This window comes from Hippocampus zosterae, chromosome 1 (genome assembly GCF_025434085.1).
Source record: "Hippocampus zosterae strain Florida chromosome 1, ASM2543408v3, whole genome shotgun sequence".
Taxonomy (NCBI): domain Eukaryota; kingdom Metazoa; phylum Chordata; class Actinopteri; order Syngnathiformes; family Syngnathidae; genus Hippocampus; species Hippocampus zosterae.
In genome coordinates, this window is record NC_067451.1 from 19713646 (window position 1) to 19732698 (window position 19053).

The following is a 19053-nucleotide window of genomic DNA, read 5'->3' on the forward strand; positions in this document are numbered from 1 at the left end:
AGACCAATGTGCTTTCCCCATGGAATTTTTCATGTCTTTCTTCTGAAATGAGCTTTGAAAGTGGAGGACAACGGAAGTGAGTGTCATTATGTGACAACAGGCAGCCAAAGTGATGATGAACGGGAGGAGGCCACTCAAGACATCAGCCAACAGGATGTGCCGGAAGAGCCACTCATCACACAAATTGGAGTCAGAACGGCGGCAGGCCAACCGCACACGCGGGAGAGTGTCTGCATCTTCAAAACCAATCACGTGAACCTTGAATTAAGCTGGCTTTTAACAAACCTCTGTGTACTTGTGGATCATCGGCCTCCCGTTTGAAACCAGACCTTTCCACCACTGCCAGTGGCGCTGGCAGACTTCCCGCCGTTAGAGCACACTCGCAAACCGCCTGCCTGGTTAATATGGCCTGATGCGCCGACGCCATAGTGCAAAGGAATCCCGCGGGATTTTTCCAAAGGGGAGGAACGATACAGCAAGAGCCATTTTGTAATGGAGGCAAGGGCATCTCAAGACATCAATTACCCGGACGCTTCCTTTAATGTGGTTTAACATTTATGAGCTGTGTTTGTAAAAAGTGAAGACAAGGAAGGAGGGTGAGAAAACCAAAAGTGCTGGAACAGTCCAAATGGGTTCGTGTTAACTTCAGAAAGAATGCAAAATGACCGCCAGCCATCCATTTTCTAAAGTGCTTGTCCTCATTGGGGTCACAGCTGGACTGGAGTCTATCGCGCAGAGGCAAATCTTGGGCTGGTCACCGGTCAACCACAAGGCACATATCGACAAACAGCCAATCACACACAAGCATGTTTGGAGGCGTGGGAGGAAGCAGGACTACTCGGAGAAAACCGGGCAAGCACGGACGGGGCAAACATGCAAACACCACAAAGGAAGGCACAAGCGGAGATGGGTAACGCAAAACCTCAGAACTGCGAGGCAGATGCACGAACCACTAACTCACCGTGCCACCTCCAAAATGACCTGATCACACATGAAGATTCAATGAGAAAATTACTTGTTTTGTTTTTATTATTGCTTTGTACTTTACATTGCTGTACAGACTAATGGCATCATATTGAGGTGTTTCAATTTTTTCCCCATCTTATTCAGCTTGTGGAGATTAAAACCCCCCCACCCCCCGCCACCATATTCTCTTCGTAAAAAACTGGCAGAGTGAAACTGAGCGTAGACTGACTTAATACTTCAAGTGACAAGGTTTACATTGTAATGTTGGCAGATGCAACGAGAGGGAAGTGCACGTCAATGAAGCAATACGGTCCATGCAATATGAAAGAGGTCAATTTAGCATCACAGGACACGGGTGTGGATGACCGATTCGCCAATTAAAGAGATTGCCGTAGCGGTTATTTCCTGCCATGTACTGTATGTCATTGATTATGAACTGAATTACAGGCAACCATAAAACTACTCAATTCATTCTCAGAAAATGGATGATGGATGTTTTGGTGCAGCTAAAGAACATTACATCTTTTATTAAAAAAAATATTTTTATTCAAGCCTGGAAATATGACAATGGAAACTATGAACTACGAACCGCACCATCAAGTGTTATAAAACTACAACAGATATCCTCATGGAAGGACAAAGGGAGGGGGAAAAAAAGAAAACATCAAAAATGCAAATGCTCATCTTTGAGGAAAGATCTCGGAGACTAAAGAGTCGGCACGTCGTGCTGAGTCTTGGAGCCAAATTTACAACTTTGCGAATTAGCTCCGTTTTCAGTCTGGTTGTGAGACGTCAACATGAAGAGTGTAAATGCCAATTCATTGAGCGAATAACTGAAATGGTTTTGTGTGTGTGTGTGTGTGTGTGTGTGTGTGTGTGTGTGTGTGAGAGAGAGGTAGAGTTTAATCAGACTCTTCCTCTGAGCTCGCAGGTGTGGATGCAGCCTCCTCTTCCTCCTCCTCTTCTTCTGATTCCTGGTTCAAAAACAAAGGCAGCAAATGACATTTGAGCAACAATGAAACCAAAGCAGCTAATCAGAATCAGAATGGTTTATAATCATAAATTTTTTTTTAAAGTGTGTGCGCCAGCGCGACAATAATTGTTTATACATGTACGGCGGGAATCCTGCATCATACTGCCCCCGTGGGTAAAGTGGGCACAGCACAAGAACGGGAACGCATTAAGGGCTATTTTATTCATTTCAATGGAGAAAGATCGGAGATATGAGTGCGGTCACTGAATGAATTAAACTCAGACTCAAATTCAAGGCACCTCTGTACTCTGAGCGGCGAAGCAGTTAAATTTATGATCCGAGGCCAAGTTGAGGTTTGCTTTACCGGATTCTGTTTTGGCTTCATGGACAGTAACATTACTCCAAAGCGATTTGGAACCGGAGACGATGAAGATGATATGCAACAATTAGTTTTTGACCGCAGAGGTTGCCGGTATGCTTCCGCGAAGTGAAAGAAAGCCACAGACTAATTGGATGAGATAACACGTGTCGTCATCAACGCTTCTATCCACCTCCTTCTTCTTCCTCTTCTTTTTGGACTTGCTCTTGTGGTCCGAGTCGGACGAGCTCTCGCTGGTCTCGATGAACTCTTTGCTCTTGAAGCTCTCGTTGCCGCCACTGCGCTCCCTCTCCTTGTCTCCTGCGGAGGACTTTCTCTTCTTGTCGTCCTTTTTGCCTGCAGACTTCTTGGCCTCCCTGAAGGGAGAGAGGGGTCATATTAGGAAACGTTCAAGAAAGTAGCCTGACTGCCATGCTAGGTTATAAGTCTTACCTCTTGGAAATGGAAGAATCTCCTCCGCCGCTTTCCCTGTACTCCTTCTTTGCAATGTCATATTGCCGTTTGGCTTCTCCCGCCTTCGCATCCCACTCCTGAAGAACAGATAACATTCTTACAAGAGGTCTGTTCTGACACCCAAAAACAGAGCAGAGCACAACATAATGTGATGTCAATTTAATTAAGCAGGATATGGCTGCAGCTATCGAATATTTCGAGAATATTCAACCGATTGTGCCATCGATTAATTGGATAAAAATTGGTTTCGCATTATTAAACGCAATGAGGTGCATGTGAGTGGCAGACATGCTCACATTCTACTTCAGTGTCTGACTCTGAGCGCAGATGGTTTTAAAGGGGAGCAGGAGGTGAGTGGTGAGTGACATGGGCGTCATTGAAAGGGGGTGTTGAGTTGTCTGACTGTTAACTGTCTGCATGTCGAATGACTGCGTGAGTGGCATCTATTGGTGACTTTTGCATTAGGTACTACTTTGCACTGGTAGTCCACATTACAGTACATTAGCTAACACTGATGGGTTAAAACAGGGGTGGGCAATTATTTTCCCGGGGGGTGGGGGGCAAATGAGAAGCAGAAAATATTGTGGAGGGACTGGCAAAAAGTTAGAAATAGAAAATAAAGAAGATAGCACAATGTCTTTGTATGCCAATAATAATGTAACATTCTCCTCCACCATCACACTCAGCACCGGTTCTCCTCAAGGATGTGTACTGAGCCCCCTGTTGTTCACGCTCTACACATTTGACTGCTCTCCGACCGACTCTTATTAGCGGTCCAGTTTGCGGAAAGTTTTTAACATGATAACAATCAAACCATTCTAGGAAATGCTCATTTACTCGAGTCACAAGCAATTCACTGTGAGCATGGAAATTGCCAGAATCGGACTGAGTAAGAATCGCTTCCTTGTTTTTAAAGTCTCGTAGATTTGAGTCTTTCTGACTCCAGGTGTCTCCTGAATGTTTCGTATTTTGTTACCCGCTTCGTTTAATCAGATACATATCACTTTCCCTTCCATGGTCATTACTCTCTCCCTCTTTCTTCGTCTTCCCCTCACTCCTTGTGCTCTGCAACTTGAAGTAACTGCGCCACCTGGTGTTGAAATACCTGTCATTACAAGTCCAAACTAAATGAATGCAATCAAACCTTAATTGTGCACCAATCTTCGGCGGGCCGGCCGGATTAAAAAGACCAATGGGCCGGATCCGGCCCACGGGCCGTAGTTTGCCCACCCCTGGGTTAACATGTCTTGGCGATTATTGCTACGTTACACTTTATTTTCCCTGTTAAGCTTGCTTCATATTGGGTGGGGTCATTTTGTGAGCAATTAAGCTTTGACTTTTCTTTCTCGAGCCAGAAAATGATCTAGTTTTAACAAAACCAACCAAACCAAATCGTAGCGCAGTCAACGTATCCTTGGTCCTTCCTTCTAATTCCTTACCTCTTTCTCATCTTTGCCCAGCTGCCTCCACATTTCTCCGGCTTTCTTAGAGATCTCTGTGACAGAGATTCCAGGGTTTTCCGACTTGATTCTCTCACGGCTGGAATTGAGCCATAGCATGTAGGCACTCATCGGCCGCTTGGGGCCACCTTTGTCTTTCTGCTTCTTCTGCGGTGGTTAGAAAAATGTATGTGACTGCTGCTGTTAAATGCTAGCGCGAACACATTTGTCAGCATTCCAAATTCTTGCTTCTCACCTCTTTGCGTGGCTTCCTTTCCTTTTTCTCCTTCACCACTTTAGGCTTTTCGACTTTTTGCTTCTTTGGACTGTCATCCTCACTCCCCTCGCCTTCGTCGCTGCTGTCGCTGGCCGACGCCTTGCTGTCGTACCTGACGGTGGAAGGCAAAATATTATGTTTGCGTGGTGAAAACAGCGAGATGCGTGTTCGCACAGGGGTCGAGGTTTTCCTTACTCCTCTGCAATGTCGTCATCCTCCTCACCAGGGTTGAAAGACTCATCTAAAGCAGAAAAGGTCAACAAAGTCGAAGTCCAACTTAATATTGTAACCCCACCGCCCCCCAAAATACAAATAATGTTTTTTTTCATGTGAAGAGTGCTTGTGAAGGTTTCCATAACAAAACATAATGCGTAATAGTCATCAAGAATAACTGTCACACACCTAGCCTGTGAACAAACAGTGCATCTTAGCTTCTTGCTAGCAGACGTCGTGACCTTCCGTATGATATGTAAAAAAATAACTTTTAAACAATCCCTCACGGGCTCTTCAGATGGAACCAAAGCAGTTGAACCTGATGATGTTTCATTTCAATGTAATTAATACATAAATATGAATGAATAAAAAATAACAATCATAATGATAATAATAATTAAATTATGTGAAGGAAAATTGTAAATAGTACTGTGATTTATCCATTGTGTTCATATTGTATTTAATTGATAGATGTTTGTTTTTTTTTCTCTTTCTCCTTTCTTCTTTCTACATACATTCTTGCTGCTGGAGGCTGTAAATTTCCCCAGTGTGGGACGAATAAAGGATATCTTATCTTATCTTAAATAGGTCTCTATTTACATAAAGATTAAGTTATAATATTTGAGTTACTACAAGTGAAATATGTTATCCTTTCACAACTTCCGCCGAAAATATGTACATTTTAACTGGGCAAAATACTGCAACATTTTAACAAATATGAAATGTCACTTTTCCATTCAAAGGCAATTTTTACATTAAATACAACTGAAACAAGAGAGTGAGATAATGAAATGGAAACGATGAGCAGTTTCCTTTGTGTTTTGGTCCTTCACTGTACTGAATGTGAACCAAGGTCCGTATGGAACGGCGATTTCTGCCATACAATTAGACCCCAAGCGACTACACATTTCTGTTTCACCGTTGAGCCCCGAGGGCCTCAATAAGTGTCTTGCAATGAAAACAAGTTTGACGGCCCTGTTCAAAACATCATGTGCTCGTCAACTCACCACTGCCGCTGTCAGAATCGTCGCTGTCGTTACCCTCCTCTCTGATCTTGCCCTCGGCCTTCATACGCTCCAAGTAGGCATCGTGCTTGTCTTCGTCAGAGTCGCTGTACTCATCGATCTTGCCCTTCATGCCCTGGAAACAGAGTCCTTGGTTAGAGAACACCTACAAAAAAACCAGACTCCCTACATAGTCCACCACTCCCATGGAGATGCTCCCAGGCCCAAATGTTAAAGGTCAAAAGAGGTATGTGCATGAAAAAAAAGGAAAAAAGAAAAAAGGGAAAAAAAAGTTCAGTTCTATTACATTTACGCTCCTTAGCAAAAATGTCCTGAGTGCTTTTTCAGGCCAGCAAAGTTTGTGCATAAAAACTGTAATGTGTCAGACTGCAGGTGTTAAGTGTTGCTTTCGACCACAGTTGTATTGTGTTATTGCACATCAAAAGCCCCCCTAGGCCTCAAATCTGCACATTACAAATTCAAACAGACATACACACACACACAGATATGTGCCACACGCCTGCAGCCCTCCTGATACCAATGTTAGCAATTTTTTCCCAATCCAAAAGCAATGTTTGCGTCACACCCAACCAAAATGTAAATCAACAATGTGGGGCTGGATTTCGGTCGGCACGCCATGCAAGCACAAATCACGCCAACCACGAGACGAACATACGAACCTTCTTCTATACAGGGACAAGCACACACGCACAAGTACAAGGAGAAGGGAGGGCGACAAGTGTCATTAAGTGAAATGGATCGTGATTGACAAAAAAGCGTCTTGACACAGAGGGCGACCGCGTTACCTCTTTGAAACCTCTGTTCTTGATGTTGAGCTTCTTGGCGTTGACAAAGTCAAACAGTTTGTCGTACTCTTCCCTGAAGAAATGAATAAGCCAATGTAAAGATGGAGAATGAAAGACGCATGGCAACATCAGGAGTTTGGGGGTTCTTATTTCTTGTACTCAGCAAGTGAGGGATATATGGCTTGAAGGTGATTTTTTAATTTTATTTTTAAGAATGGACCGAAAATGCATTGTGGCATTTGCGCTTAATTTGAATTTACCCACATTTTCCAATGCACATCTCCAACTGTTGAGTGTTTCAGTAGTGGAAAGGTTTTGGTTTGTCCTGAAATGTCAACCAAGAGCCCAGCATACATAGCTTCGGGTGAGAAGCGTCTATTTTGGTATGGGTAGATTATTCTTGACTACTGGGAATACTTCAAGAACTCATGAAGTCACCTCTCAATGTTGCTGAAGGTGTACTGGTTGCCCTGCTTGGTCTCAATCTCAAAATCAAAGGAACGAGTGGTGGTGGTGCCTCGGGCAAAGTTGACGCAGGAGATCTCCTCGAAGCGCAGGTGCACGGGGGGTTTGTGGACGTAGATGAAGCCCCTCTCCAGGGGATAGAGGAGGCCCGAGGTTGCCTTATAGGAGCAAGTGATGCACTGAGCACCAGAGTGGCTGAGAAGGAAGTGGCAAAGGTTACATTAGCTGTATTTTATTCAGTATTAAAAAACAAAAAATGTGACTATAGGAAGGGTGTGTTTTGGTGCGAACCCCTGAAAGTTTCCAGGCACAGTGATCTTTCTGTTGACCAGGGCCTTCATCACCCTGCTGACCAGCTCGTAGAGAGACCCCGACATGTTTTTACTCAGTTTGCCCTCAAAGCGGCGCTCCACATCATCCCTGATGACAAGCAGGGGAAATTACTGTCAACCATGAGAACTGTGCTCCCCCACGCCCCCAGTGGAAAAAAAACCTCTTTCAAACAGCTGTGTGTACTGAGAGCCAAAAAGGGTATCGCAAGAAAATATATTATTGTAATACGACACAATTTAATATAATAAAATCCAAAGCCTGAGTCTCAAAAATGTGCAATTTCTTTTTATACGGCTTTATAATACAATAGGATGCGATACGTCACTACTTATTAAGCGCGTTCACAACAGCTGCAACTGTAACAAAGCGCTATATAGAACAGTTCACATGAGCACTACGCACTTTGCTGTGATTATGTTACTTGAGATACATCGCGGTTTTAACTATTTTTCACTGATAAAGTAAGGTATTTTTTACTGATAAATGTTTCGTTATGTATTGGTAAATTATGTATGGGTGGGTACATGGTAAATTGATATGCGAGTATTGGTGTTATTTGTAAAGCGGAAATGTGAGGGAAATGTCATTGTGCTGATTTTTTTTTTAAACTGTGCAATGACTATCAAGGTGATTCTGATTCACTTTTGTATTACTTACAGTATATTTTATTGTTTAGTTTTGTGTTGTCACTGCCTGGTATTGACACTTTTGTCCACTTTGGGCATCCGTGAACGTGTGTTGCTTTGCGTTCCATACGCAGCCGTATTGGTCACAGCCCATATCACATGTGCCGCTTAAAATGGAAACAGAAATTGACTGGAATAAAACTTGGGCCTGCAGTGTAAATCATTCACCATTTATGATATTTGTAGTGTTATGACCTAATTCGCGTGTATCATGAAGTGTCTGTCGAGTGTAATTGCAGCACAAACTCACTCGCTCATGTTGAGGGAGAGGCTGATGTTCTCCTCTTTGGAGAACAGCAGAATCAGGAAGTGGTAACGTGTCTGGCCCTGCTTGATAGGAGGATCCAGACTGATCTATACCAAAAGACAAGAAGCATATGTGATGGTCACAAAGAAAAGCCTTGTAAGAATATACAGTATAAGGTAGGCAAAATCTCACCCCACCCTATATTTCGGGCGGGGGGAGCTTAATTAGGTTGAAAAGCACTCGATAGCAAAATGCAGACTTACGACAAAAAACATCTGTCTTTGGTCCTTGTGTGGCAGCAGGAATAGACGAAGGACAGTGGTATAGGGAATCTTGTAGTCAAACGTCTTACCATGGAGGTGAAGGAAGGTTGGGTAGATGCGGATGTCATATCTGGCAGACACAGAAGGGCAACATTTGATTTTTTAAATTGAGCGCTAGGAGTCATTTGTAGATGAAAGAACAACATGGGCCTTTACTTTGCCCACCCTTGCTCTGAATGGCATTTGAGGCTTGTAGCTATTTTACCTTCCTCTGGGCGTGAGACACTGTAGTTCTTTGAAAATACACACAGCATCTCCCGTGGCCTGGATCACATCCGCCTTTGACAACACATTCTGGGCGAAGGCCTGAACAGGAGGCCGACAGGAGATTTCAGCACAGTTGCTAAATGGCTTCACAGAGAATGCGATGGAGGAAAAGTCCTCCCACCTCCACAGGGTCTTGCCGTTCATCCGCCTGGCCTGGCGGGACGTAGAAGCGGACCTCCATGAGCGAGACCTCGGCGTCGTCGTTCTGATGGAACTCCAGTGTCACTTCATTCTTGCCTGTGGCGCACTGCGACACATTGGAGAGCGGGACCTCAAAGGCTGTAATGTCATTCACGTCGAATGATAACAGCGGCCCTGTAGTGGAAGAACAATTTATGCATCAATAAAGGAAAAAATATAGATGTGTTTGTTTTTTTATCTTGGGCTGCCCCTACTCAGTGCGCCAAAAGCAAAGTACAAATTTGTTGCCAACTCATTCAGTACCAACCAATTCTGGACCAAGTCTGAAAAGACGTTTAAAAACATCTTTGGGAGTGAATGAGTTAACTACGTAACTAATTTCCTAGAGAAAATGACATTTAAGTGTGCATACATATGCAAATTGAACACGATTCGATTCAAACTGTGCCGCGTGTTCTGTGCACTAAAACAACTGCAAATCCAGAATGACTGCCAATTGTCATGTTGTGTTTTTACCAGAAAACTTGGCTGTTCCCCAGTTCCAACCCTTCACACACATGTCCTTCTCCGTTAGCTCCATGCTGTAGTTTGCTTTGAAGAAGTCGGAGATCTTCTCAAAGTCCTGATGCAGGGAGACAAACAAATGAATAATCTGTAGTTAGAAATGTCCTGCAGTGATGCATGGGTCAAAGCTTAGCAAAGCATTTGCTCACCCACTAGAAAAAAGTGGAACATGGGCTGGAGGGACTAATTAAACTGACGCTGTTGAAACCATGCCTATCATTCAGGCCTTCCAGGTCCACAGGAGGGTGAGCATAATCAATCCATCTAACTACTTTGTCCTCCTACGCGGCTTAATAATGCACACATCCAGGCACTGTCCTCATCACATGTGGAAGTGATTGTGGCAGGCACGAAAGAAGATAATGAGACTGTGGGAAAGAGTTTACACACCTGGATATGTGCTTGTCCGCTTTCTCATTACAACCCCTGCAATCACTGTGTGTGTGTGTGTGTGTGTGTGTGTGTGTGTGTGTGTGTGTGTGTGTGTGTGTGTGTAAGGTACGACATAACCAGGCCCCTCGCCTCCTCCTGACTGGATACGCAGCAACGACCGCGCAATGTGATGCTCCAAGCTCCCATCCAATGATTTCAGTTTGGTGCAAGAACGGGGAAACCAAGTTTTTGGAGCATTCAAATGAATGAAACCAGAGCGTAACCGCACTGACACTTTACATTTCTGAATGCGAACATAGTACTGCACTCGTGGGATTCAAAAAGAGAGACTGTGTGTAAATGTTCAAAACAGTTATATTTACTCGACTGTTCACAGGCGAGCTTGGTCCAGAAGGGGGCTGCTCCCAGGCACACGTTCAACATTGCGCTAAGGTTACGACATATCAGAGTGTACACAGCCAGAGGCCAAGCTAGCAGGCATCGACCAATTACTGACACTGGCTGAGGGATACTAAACAATGACATCACACGCCGGTGCTCAGACGTGAGGATTTATCTCTGAAAAGTGGTCTGATTAACCCCAGGAGACGCTGCTCACGCCACCTCAGGTTATACCGGAGCCTTTTTTCCACTCATTCCCTGGCATCCTGACAATCTCTGTGCACGCACGGCAGCAAGGGAGAGGGAAAAGAAAAACACACAGGGAGATAAAAACAAAAAAAAAAATTCCCCTCCACAGCAGTCTCTGCCAAATTGTTTCAGTGAACCGATATAAACACCGACTTACACGAGCCCATGATTACGCTGTTTATGCAGCACATGTGCGAGCGCCGCTTTCCTTCATTAATCCCATTAGGGCCTGACACACACACACAAGCAGACCTTTCAACAACTCATTCACATGGTGGCAGCACAGTGGCGCTTTGGTTAGCGCCGCCGCCTCAAAAACAGAATTCTAGATTGCAATCTCAGCTAGGAGATATTCTTCTCTTGCTTAAGGTTTTTTTCCGGTTTTGAGCTGTTGCTTGTTCGATTTTTTACTTTGTGTTCCAAGCCAAAATTTCACTTCTGACTTGTGTTGTCAGTCTCGACACCAAAATGACTTTCATACACCGATACAGAAATGATACCACAGAAAAAGCCAAGTTGAAACATGTCAAAATGTTCTTGTGTGGGGCGTGCTCACTTTCAACGTACAAATAATGCACATTTTCCACAGCTGACTGATAAACAGCTGAAAGCTTGAACCCTTAGTTTTTTTTGGGGACTATTCGCTAACTGCTGAACCGCACAGAAGTACTGGTGTGCAAGTAAAAATACTCGCTATTTGGGCTGAACGATTGCAGGAAAAGATTACATTGTGATTTTTTCTGACAGATACTGCGATTTCAATTCAATTGATTTTTTGTGTGTGTGTGTTTAAATCCAGCTCCAGGGCAATATTCATGTGGATGTACTGTGACGTTTCCAAATATGAATATGACATCATACCATCAAAACATATTCACATGTTCGAGAGATTACTCAGATAACATAAGGACACTAAAGCGACTGTATGAAGTCCTATATCCTTTTTTTTTTTTTTAATGAGGCGAGGTTTTGCGGTCATTTAGTATTGGTATATTATGCAACCCCAGTTACGGGGAAGCTTCAGATATGCCGCCGCTCGAGGGAACGGGGGAAAAACCCCAACAGTTGCCAATACACTTTCACCTGTTTATGAAATGAAACAAATAGTAAAACACACACAAAACACAAAACGAAAGCACAGAGAATGGAGAAGATGCAAACACCGAATTAACTGCGAGGTAAACAGCCAACACGAGTGAGTCCAGGCTCCTGACATTACTCACTTGGCCACCCCCCTTTACAACTATATTATGATGTGAGCCGAACTTTAAGCTTAATTAACCTTATTAAACCATTTAAAAAAAAAAAACAATTAATAGTTTTTGTATTCACAATTTATAATGCAGTATTTTCTTCAGTAAAAATGTAACAAAAAATGGTGCCGTTATATTGGGGCTGTAATGGATTAATGGGGCATTTCAATGGACTTGGTAACGAAATGAATTCCACTCTCAAGTCAAGGTACGACTCTCCCGTATGTTGCCCATTCAGTCTAAAATGTCAGCCTTTCTGTCTGTTTGTTTGTACAGTATGTGCCAGACCTGTAAATGAAAGGTTCACCAGGACCCCCCCCCCCCCCCCCCAACAGGATAAGTATTAAATTAACAGAAGGATATTGACCGAGATCTTAACGGAAAAAATCCCTCAACCAAATGGCAACATAAGTAATTTTTAAGAATCCCCCTCGCTTGTGTTACATCCCACTTTCATTAATACAGCACTAGACAAGCACGCTTGGAGCTGTTGCTCAAGTAAGGTCACATTTATTTCATGGAAACATTTCACTATGGGTTTCCCAAGAGAGGAAGCGATGCCAAGCATACAGCTGTCAGACCACTCCTCTAAATGTAGCTGTAGGGCCTATGGAACTGATTCGCAAATGCAATTGGACACTCACCGTATCCCTGAAGCCGTCGTATTTGTAGATGTGTCCCGTGCTGGTGCTCAACTTGATTCCGTGACCTAAACACACACGTCGCCATTGAGCCAGGCTAAGTTCACCTGCCGGGATGTTGTCCACCTTTCCGGTCTTGCTGCTTTTGTACACCACATTCTGCTTGCTGAAGCGCAGCCGGCCATCATTCTGCAGAGAAAAAATAAGGCACAGGGGTCTTTTGAAAAATTACGAAAGCTAATGTTCAACTCTTTTGGAGATCTCATGCTAGGTTTACACCAGACACATATTTAACTATTCGCATGACGTGATCCCATACAGAGTCAATGCAGATGGCGTGTTGTGGCATAAAATGGCAGCACGCCACGGGGAGGAGTATGGGGATGGGATGCGCTTGCCTTCGAGCCTGCGGGCAATCACACACATACAGTATCTGTTTTATAATAATAATAATAATAATACATTTTATTTGTGGGCGCCTTTCTAGAAACTCAAGGACACCTTACAACAAGCAGTTAAAATCACGAGTACAATGTTAAAAAACTACATCAAATAAGATAAGAAAAAATACAACAAAATAAATAAATAAAACAATGGCTTTATGGTCTGAGTGAATAGGCTTGTCGAAACAGATGTGTTTTGAGGCGGGATTTGAAATGTGTTAATGAGGCTGTATTACAAAGGTCAGCGGGGAGTGAGTTCCATAGCTGGGGAGCAGAGCGACTGAAGGCTCTATTTCCCATGGTGACGAGGCGAGCAGGGGGGACAGAGAGGAGGACAGAGGAGGAGGAACGAAGAGAGCGGACAGGCGTAGGAATATGGATGAGGTCAGATAGGTATGGAGGGGCTAGGTCATGAATGGATTTGAATGTGAGTAGCAGGATTTTATATTGAATGCGGTGTAAAATGGGAAGCCAGTGGAGATGTTGGAGGACAGGTGTAATATGGTTTATGTATGGCGTGAGTGTGATAATGCGGGCGGCTGAATTTTGGACCAGCTGAAGCTTATGGAGGGTTTTTTGAGGGAGACCAAACAGAAGGGAATTACAGTAATCGAGTCGCGAGGTGACGAGGGTGTGTACAAGTATAGCAGTGGACTGAGGAGTGAGAGAAGAGCGGAGCCGGTGGATGTTTCGAAGATGATAATATGCAGAACGAGTGATGTGGTTGATATGTGAGGTGAAGGAGAGGGTGCTATCAAGGATGACACCCAGACTCTTGACCTGAGGGGAGGGGGAGATGGAAGAGCTTTCGAAGGTAATGGAGAAATTGTTTATTTTGTTTAGATTGGATTTAGTGCCAATAAGGAGGAATTCAGTTTTATTGCTATTCAGTTTGAGGAAATTTGAGGTGAACCAAGATTTTAATTCCTGCAGGCAGTTGGTTAGGGAGGATGGTGGAAGTACGGTATTAGGTTTGGTAGAGATGTAGAGCTGGGTGTCATCCGCGTAGCAATGAAAATGAATGTGATGTTTCCTGAAGATATTACCCACGGGAAGAAGATAGATTAGAAATAGCAATGGGCCAAGGACAGAACCCTGAGGAACACCTGAAGTGAGGGGAAAGGGGTGAGATCTAAAACGTTTGAGCTGGATAAACTGGGTGCGGTCAGAAAGATAGGAGCGGAACCAGGAGAGGGGGATGCTGGTGATGCCAATGGAGGAGAGTCTGTCGAGGAGGATGGAGTGAGAGATGGTGTCAAAGGCTGCACTGAGGTCAAGCAGGAGGAGGATGGCGAGTGAACCGGAGTCAGCAGAGAGAAGAAGGTCATTGCATATTTTGAGGAGGGCAGTTTCAGTACTATGGAGGGGACGGAAGCCAGATTGAAATTGTTCGTATAGCTTATTGGAGGAAAGATGGGTGTGAAGTTGAGCAGCTACTGTTTTCTCTAGAAGTTTGGAGATGAACGGAAGGTTTGATATGGGACGAAAGTTGTTCAAGTCGCAGGGATCAGAGCCAGGTTTCTTCAGTATGGGAGTGACAGCAGCAGTTTTGAGATGAGATGGTACAATGCCAGTAGAGAGGGAAGTTTGAATAATGTTAGTGATGAGAGGGGAGAGGGCCGGGATAGAAGCTTTGACTAAAACAGTAGGGAGAGGGTCAAGCTGACAAGTAGAGGATTTGGACTTCTGGATTAAGATGGAGATTTGGTGGACAGATGGGGATGTGAATGCAGAGAATAGGTGGGTAGGAACCGGGGAGAATGGAGAAGGAGGGTTAGGAGCAGCTGAAGGGGTGAGTTGCTGGTGGATAAGTTGGATTTTGGATGTAAAAAATGAGGCCAGAGTATTACAAAAATCAGTGGAATAGAGATGTGAGGGAAGAGTGTCAGCAGGTTTAGTGAGTTTAGAAATGAGTGAAAAGAGTGATCTGGGGTTGCCTTCATTGGAACTGATTAATCCAGAGTAGGAGATTGATTTGGCTTTGGATATGGAGTCCTTGTAATGGAGAAAGTGGGTAGTGTACATTTCTTTATGAATGGCGAGTCCAGTTTTTCTATATAATCTTTCAAGTTGACGGCCTTTTGATTTAAGTTGTCTGAGGGTAGGGGTAAACCAGGGTGCTGTTTGGTTGAAGGAGACAGTTCGGGTTTTGCCCCGAGTTGCTCAAGTAGAGCTAAATAAAACCAACCTGACAAAATCGCATCACATCAGCATTGCCTATGCCAACCAGAGTCCGGCACCCTATTCAGAAAATGAAAGACGAGCTCAACCTCCGCTGGCACACTTGAGTTTTTCAATTCATCCTGCACGAAGAATGCGAGGACCCACAAAGTGTGCCTTGGTTTATCATGTAAGTATAGTTGCGGCTACTGGCACCAAACCCCCCGCCCCACCAAAAACAGCTGGGGAAAAATGAGAAACCTTGAAAAAGGGCCACAAAAAAAAAGAAGGAAAAATTAAATAAAATAGTGGCTGGCTGACGGGCCAATAACGTGGAGGTATTTTTACTGTCCTGTCTTCTAGTACCCCCTTGGGTGTGTGTCAGTAGTACGTTCTGTGGTCATGCATTATTTTAAAATATTTTACTTTATAAATACAATAAGCTCATATAATAGATGTTTGCAGATAAATGGAAGCAGAAAGCCAGTCAAGTGCCTCCATCCAAGGAAGAGGCGTTTAGTAATTAATGTTGAATTTTTCTTTTTTTTTACAACTTTATCACATTTTTAAAAAAGTTAAACCATTCAATAAATGCACATTATTTTTACATCACTGCTCTTTCTTCCGCCAAACTAAAATGCAGTTAACATACTGCATGTGCCTTTTATTATGTTCGATATTTTGGTTTTGGCAAATGTTCAGGTCTGTTTCAGGTTTATGTCTGTATTCATCAGCAATGTAAAGAAATAGTTTATTGTGCACCCTGGGTGGTCTCATGAACGGTCCAATCTGCGTAACTGCGATTTTCGTGGGAGGTGCCAAGTGTGCAGCATGCAAACCATTCAGTTGTATTGGAAATACTGCAGACGAGTATACATAAGACGTAGAGTGCCAACATTAAATAAACATGTCATTGAGTATTTAATGAATTTAATTTCGTCAGACTTGCCTCTCGTTGCCGTGTCTGTGTGCGTGCATGTGTCTGTGTGTAGCCATACTCATTTATTGATCTAACTGTACAGCTGCTGCCATCAGTAATAATAATAACAATAAAATCCCATAACTTCATGCAATGTTACATAGTGAGTCGAGTGTGTGTATATCTATCTGTATGAAAGACAAAGAGCAACCAAAAAATTGGCATTTAGCCTGACCGATCCAAAGCAATGTGAACAACATAAAATATGGGGTGATGTGGCCAGCATCATGAACTATGATGAATCTTCCAAAAGCTGTGGCGTTTCGACTGTTTAATATAAAGGGAGCCACAAAAATAAAACATTCTTTTTACGTGGCTTCCACCCAACTCTGGGATCAAGCATGGGTCTCCCCCAGTTGGGGAGCGCAGAGTGTTGACCTTTGAGCCCAACACCCTATTAAAAGTGAAGGGAAGTGAACGCCGCACGGTGCAGCAAGCTGCTGTCATCGGCACGAAAAAGGCAGCAAAATTCATGAGTTGCTGTGTGCTTCTCGATGGTCCGGCAGTTGGCGGGAATTGTGGGACAACAACATTGTTGCTGTCATTCAATGTTGCTTTTGAAATGAAGTGTTTAGTTTCCCTTTCTTTAAACAAGTAATTCTGTGTCTCTTTTCTGGAACATGTAGCACTTGTGACACGTGAATGCACAAATGAACGTGATCAAATGCGCGCAAGTGCACACAATGCCACAGCTCAATGTATGCTATTATACTCGACATTTGTTTTACATATTGAGATGGGTTGGCCGATTAATCGGTCGGGCCCTAGTTTTGAACCACATTTCTCCCTTTAATTCCGTGGACATTGGTCATGCATCGGCAACCTGGGGACAGTATAATATAGAATATACTACAGGAAGACAGTCACTCCTCAGTAGGCGACGGTAAAATTTGTTGTTCTTTGCAGAGGGGAAATAAGATATATGACTGCAAGTATTATTAATGATCTGCGGAAAAGTGTTGCTCCACTATGAATCTTTTGTTGTTTCAAGGGGTATTACACTGCTATTTATTAGCTGGTCAATGGCATTTTGCATCAAGTGAAGCTGACTTCACTAAGGCACATCTATTTGGTTGTTTTACATATATGTGTGGTGTAACTCACATTATTTTCTGTTCAAATTTGAGTAGGAGGCGCACAAAACAACGGTACGCCTATTTTGGAAGGAATTACAGAGAGGATGATTCATTAAAAGTTCATGAGTAAGTACGGCTTGGACTCCCGTAACAACTTCCGCAAACAACCCAGCCTCAATGTTGCTCCTCCTCGACAAGTAAATCTTGTCGAGATGCATCACTTAAATATAGTTCACTGACACCAATGTACTACTATTATATTAGACACTTCTTTGGGGCAGAAAGTGTAAAAAAGAACACAAAATGCTAATTTATGAGTTTTTCAGGAAATAACTAGCAAATAAAAAGATGCAAATTGGTGAATCCGTGGATATGCAGGAGACTACACCCCTTGGAAACAAATACTTTGCAACCAATGTATTAATCCATTCAAAGAGGATAACATCACATTAACGATCATATCGTCTTACCTGCGATAGCATTTTTCATACTTCAAATCGGGTCCGGATTTGTTTTTTTTTTGTCGCACAAAATATGTGTCCATTCGTCGATAAGGAGACTTTTTACTACGGTACTTACCCAGGAGCCTTTGACTTCCTGGTAAATCTCGTTGAACTCCAGTGTGTCTCCCATCTCGGCAATAGGCTGATGCTCTGCAGACACACAAACGGAATAAAAATAAATACACAAAACGACGTGGGTTTTTAGACATGTTCACAGTAAATGTCGTTCGGTAAATACGAAAAGAGGAGGCAATTGTAAAGAGGGAGGTAGCTTATTGTCCACACACACTCGGGAATAATGATTCCGTAAGCTTGCACTTTTCCTCAAGTACCCTCGTTTCTTCCAAATTTTGGCCGCTCTTACTCTCGGACTAGTTTCACGTTAGCACTGTTTCCGAGCAACATGTAGCGTTTCATTTAATAAAGTATGCAACGCTCATTAAACATATCGCTGCGACATTAATAGCTAAGCTAACTTGAATTCCACGAGGTGCGCTTGTTTTAGGCGGATGTATTGTGTTGCAATCTCAAAGCCTGCAGCCCGTATGTGGGTGAAAAGAAAACGAGCACCGCCTCATTTAGACACCAAACGCTTTACATCGAGCGCGCAAAGCAAGCAAGGCCGGTCTAAGGAAACAAAGTGGAGTTGATGAATTTAAAACGGACTCGGGATAGACACACGCTTCGTGTTACTTACAGATATTAAAGCTTTGCCTATTGTTCACCATTAACACGTAGAATGAAAATTTCAAAGTCTTGCTGTCAATCTGATGAGGAGGTCTGCCTGTTTTCCCGCGTGTAGCGTCAGGCGCTAACCCACGTCACAGGAAGCTCTTGCAGTTCGGTATTACTTCCGGTAGTACGATCAACTGCACTGTGAAATCTATCAATATTTTTATTAAATTCCAATCGAAAAACATATTTTATAGTAAATCTCATATTTAACCAACGATTTGTTCACGCAAAATATACATTTTAAAGGTTTGTATTTTGACATCTTATGGTCTAATGATGTAGTGAAGATTCTTTCCCACTAGATGTCGTTAAATTCATCGAATGTAACCAGATCATTGCCACGTTCTCTTTGAAGACTTCCACTTTTTTTCTAAAAAAAACCCCTCACATTTTAAAAAAGAAGCAAATCACGAAGTTCGAATGGTGATGGAGGAAAAAAGTCAATTGGGGCATGCAACGAAATGTCCAAATTCAAGCCTAAATTATAACTTGGGTGATCAACTAAAACATATTTTAATTAGAGATTGTACTTTAAATAGAATGCTGATATTTGTTATTCACAAAAGGAATAGAGTAATGAACTTCAAACACCACGGGTTTGTAGTGAAATCAGACATTAAATAGAAACGGAAACGAGAGGAAAACCAGAGAAGATTTGACACATGCAACAACTTCCGTGCAGCCCTTGTTTATTAAAAAAACAT

General features: G+C 43.0%; 1 protein-coding gene across 3 annotated transcripts; it reads right to left on the reverse strand.

The window, feature by feature from the left end:
- Positions 1-1489: 1489 nt before the first annotated feature.
- Positions 1490-18448, reverse strand: ssrp1a (structure specific recognition protein 1a). 3 transcript variants are annotated; one of them, XM_052069240.1, is made up of 18 exons: positions 18312-18448; positions 17691-17764; positions 12457-12642; positions 9489-9594; positions 8953-9146; positions 8770-8870; positions 8505-8634; positions 8245-8348; positions 7267-7395; positions 6949-7170; positions 6511-6583; positions 5708-5840; positions 4683-4728; positions 4467-4599; positions 4211-4378; positions 2751-2848; positions 2491-2674; positions 1490-1940 (listed from the first exon to the last, which is right to left on the reverse strand). In XM_052069240.1, the coding sequence occupies exons 2-18, from the start codon at positions 17742-17744 to the stop codon at positions 1869-1871; spliced, it is 2133 nt and encodes a 710-aa protein (XP_051925200.1). In that variant the 5' UTR covers positions 17745-17764; positions 18312-18448; the 3' UTR covers positions 1490-1868. The 3 variants fall into 3 exon arrangements, with proteins under 3 accessions (XP_051925200.1, XP_051925199.1, XP_051925201.1); XM_052069239.1 differs by lacking the exon at positions 18312-18448 and adding an exon at positions 17904-18146; XM_052069241.1 differs by lacking the exon at positions 18312-18448 and adding an exon at positions 17902-18146 and having other exon boundaries at positions 1490-1922; positions 2479-2674.
- Between the last annotated feature and the right edge of the window lie 605 nt (positions 18449-19053).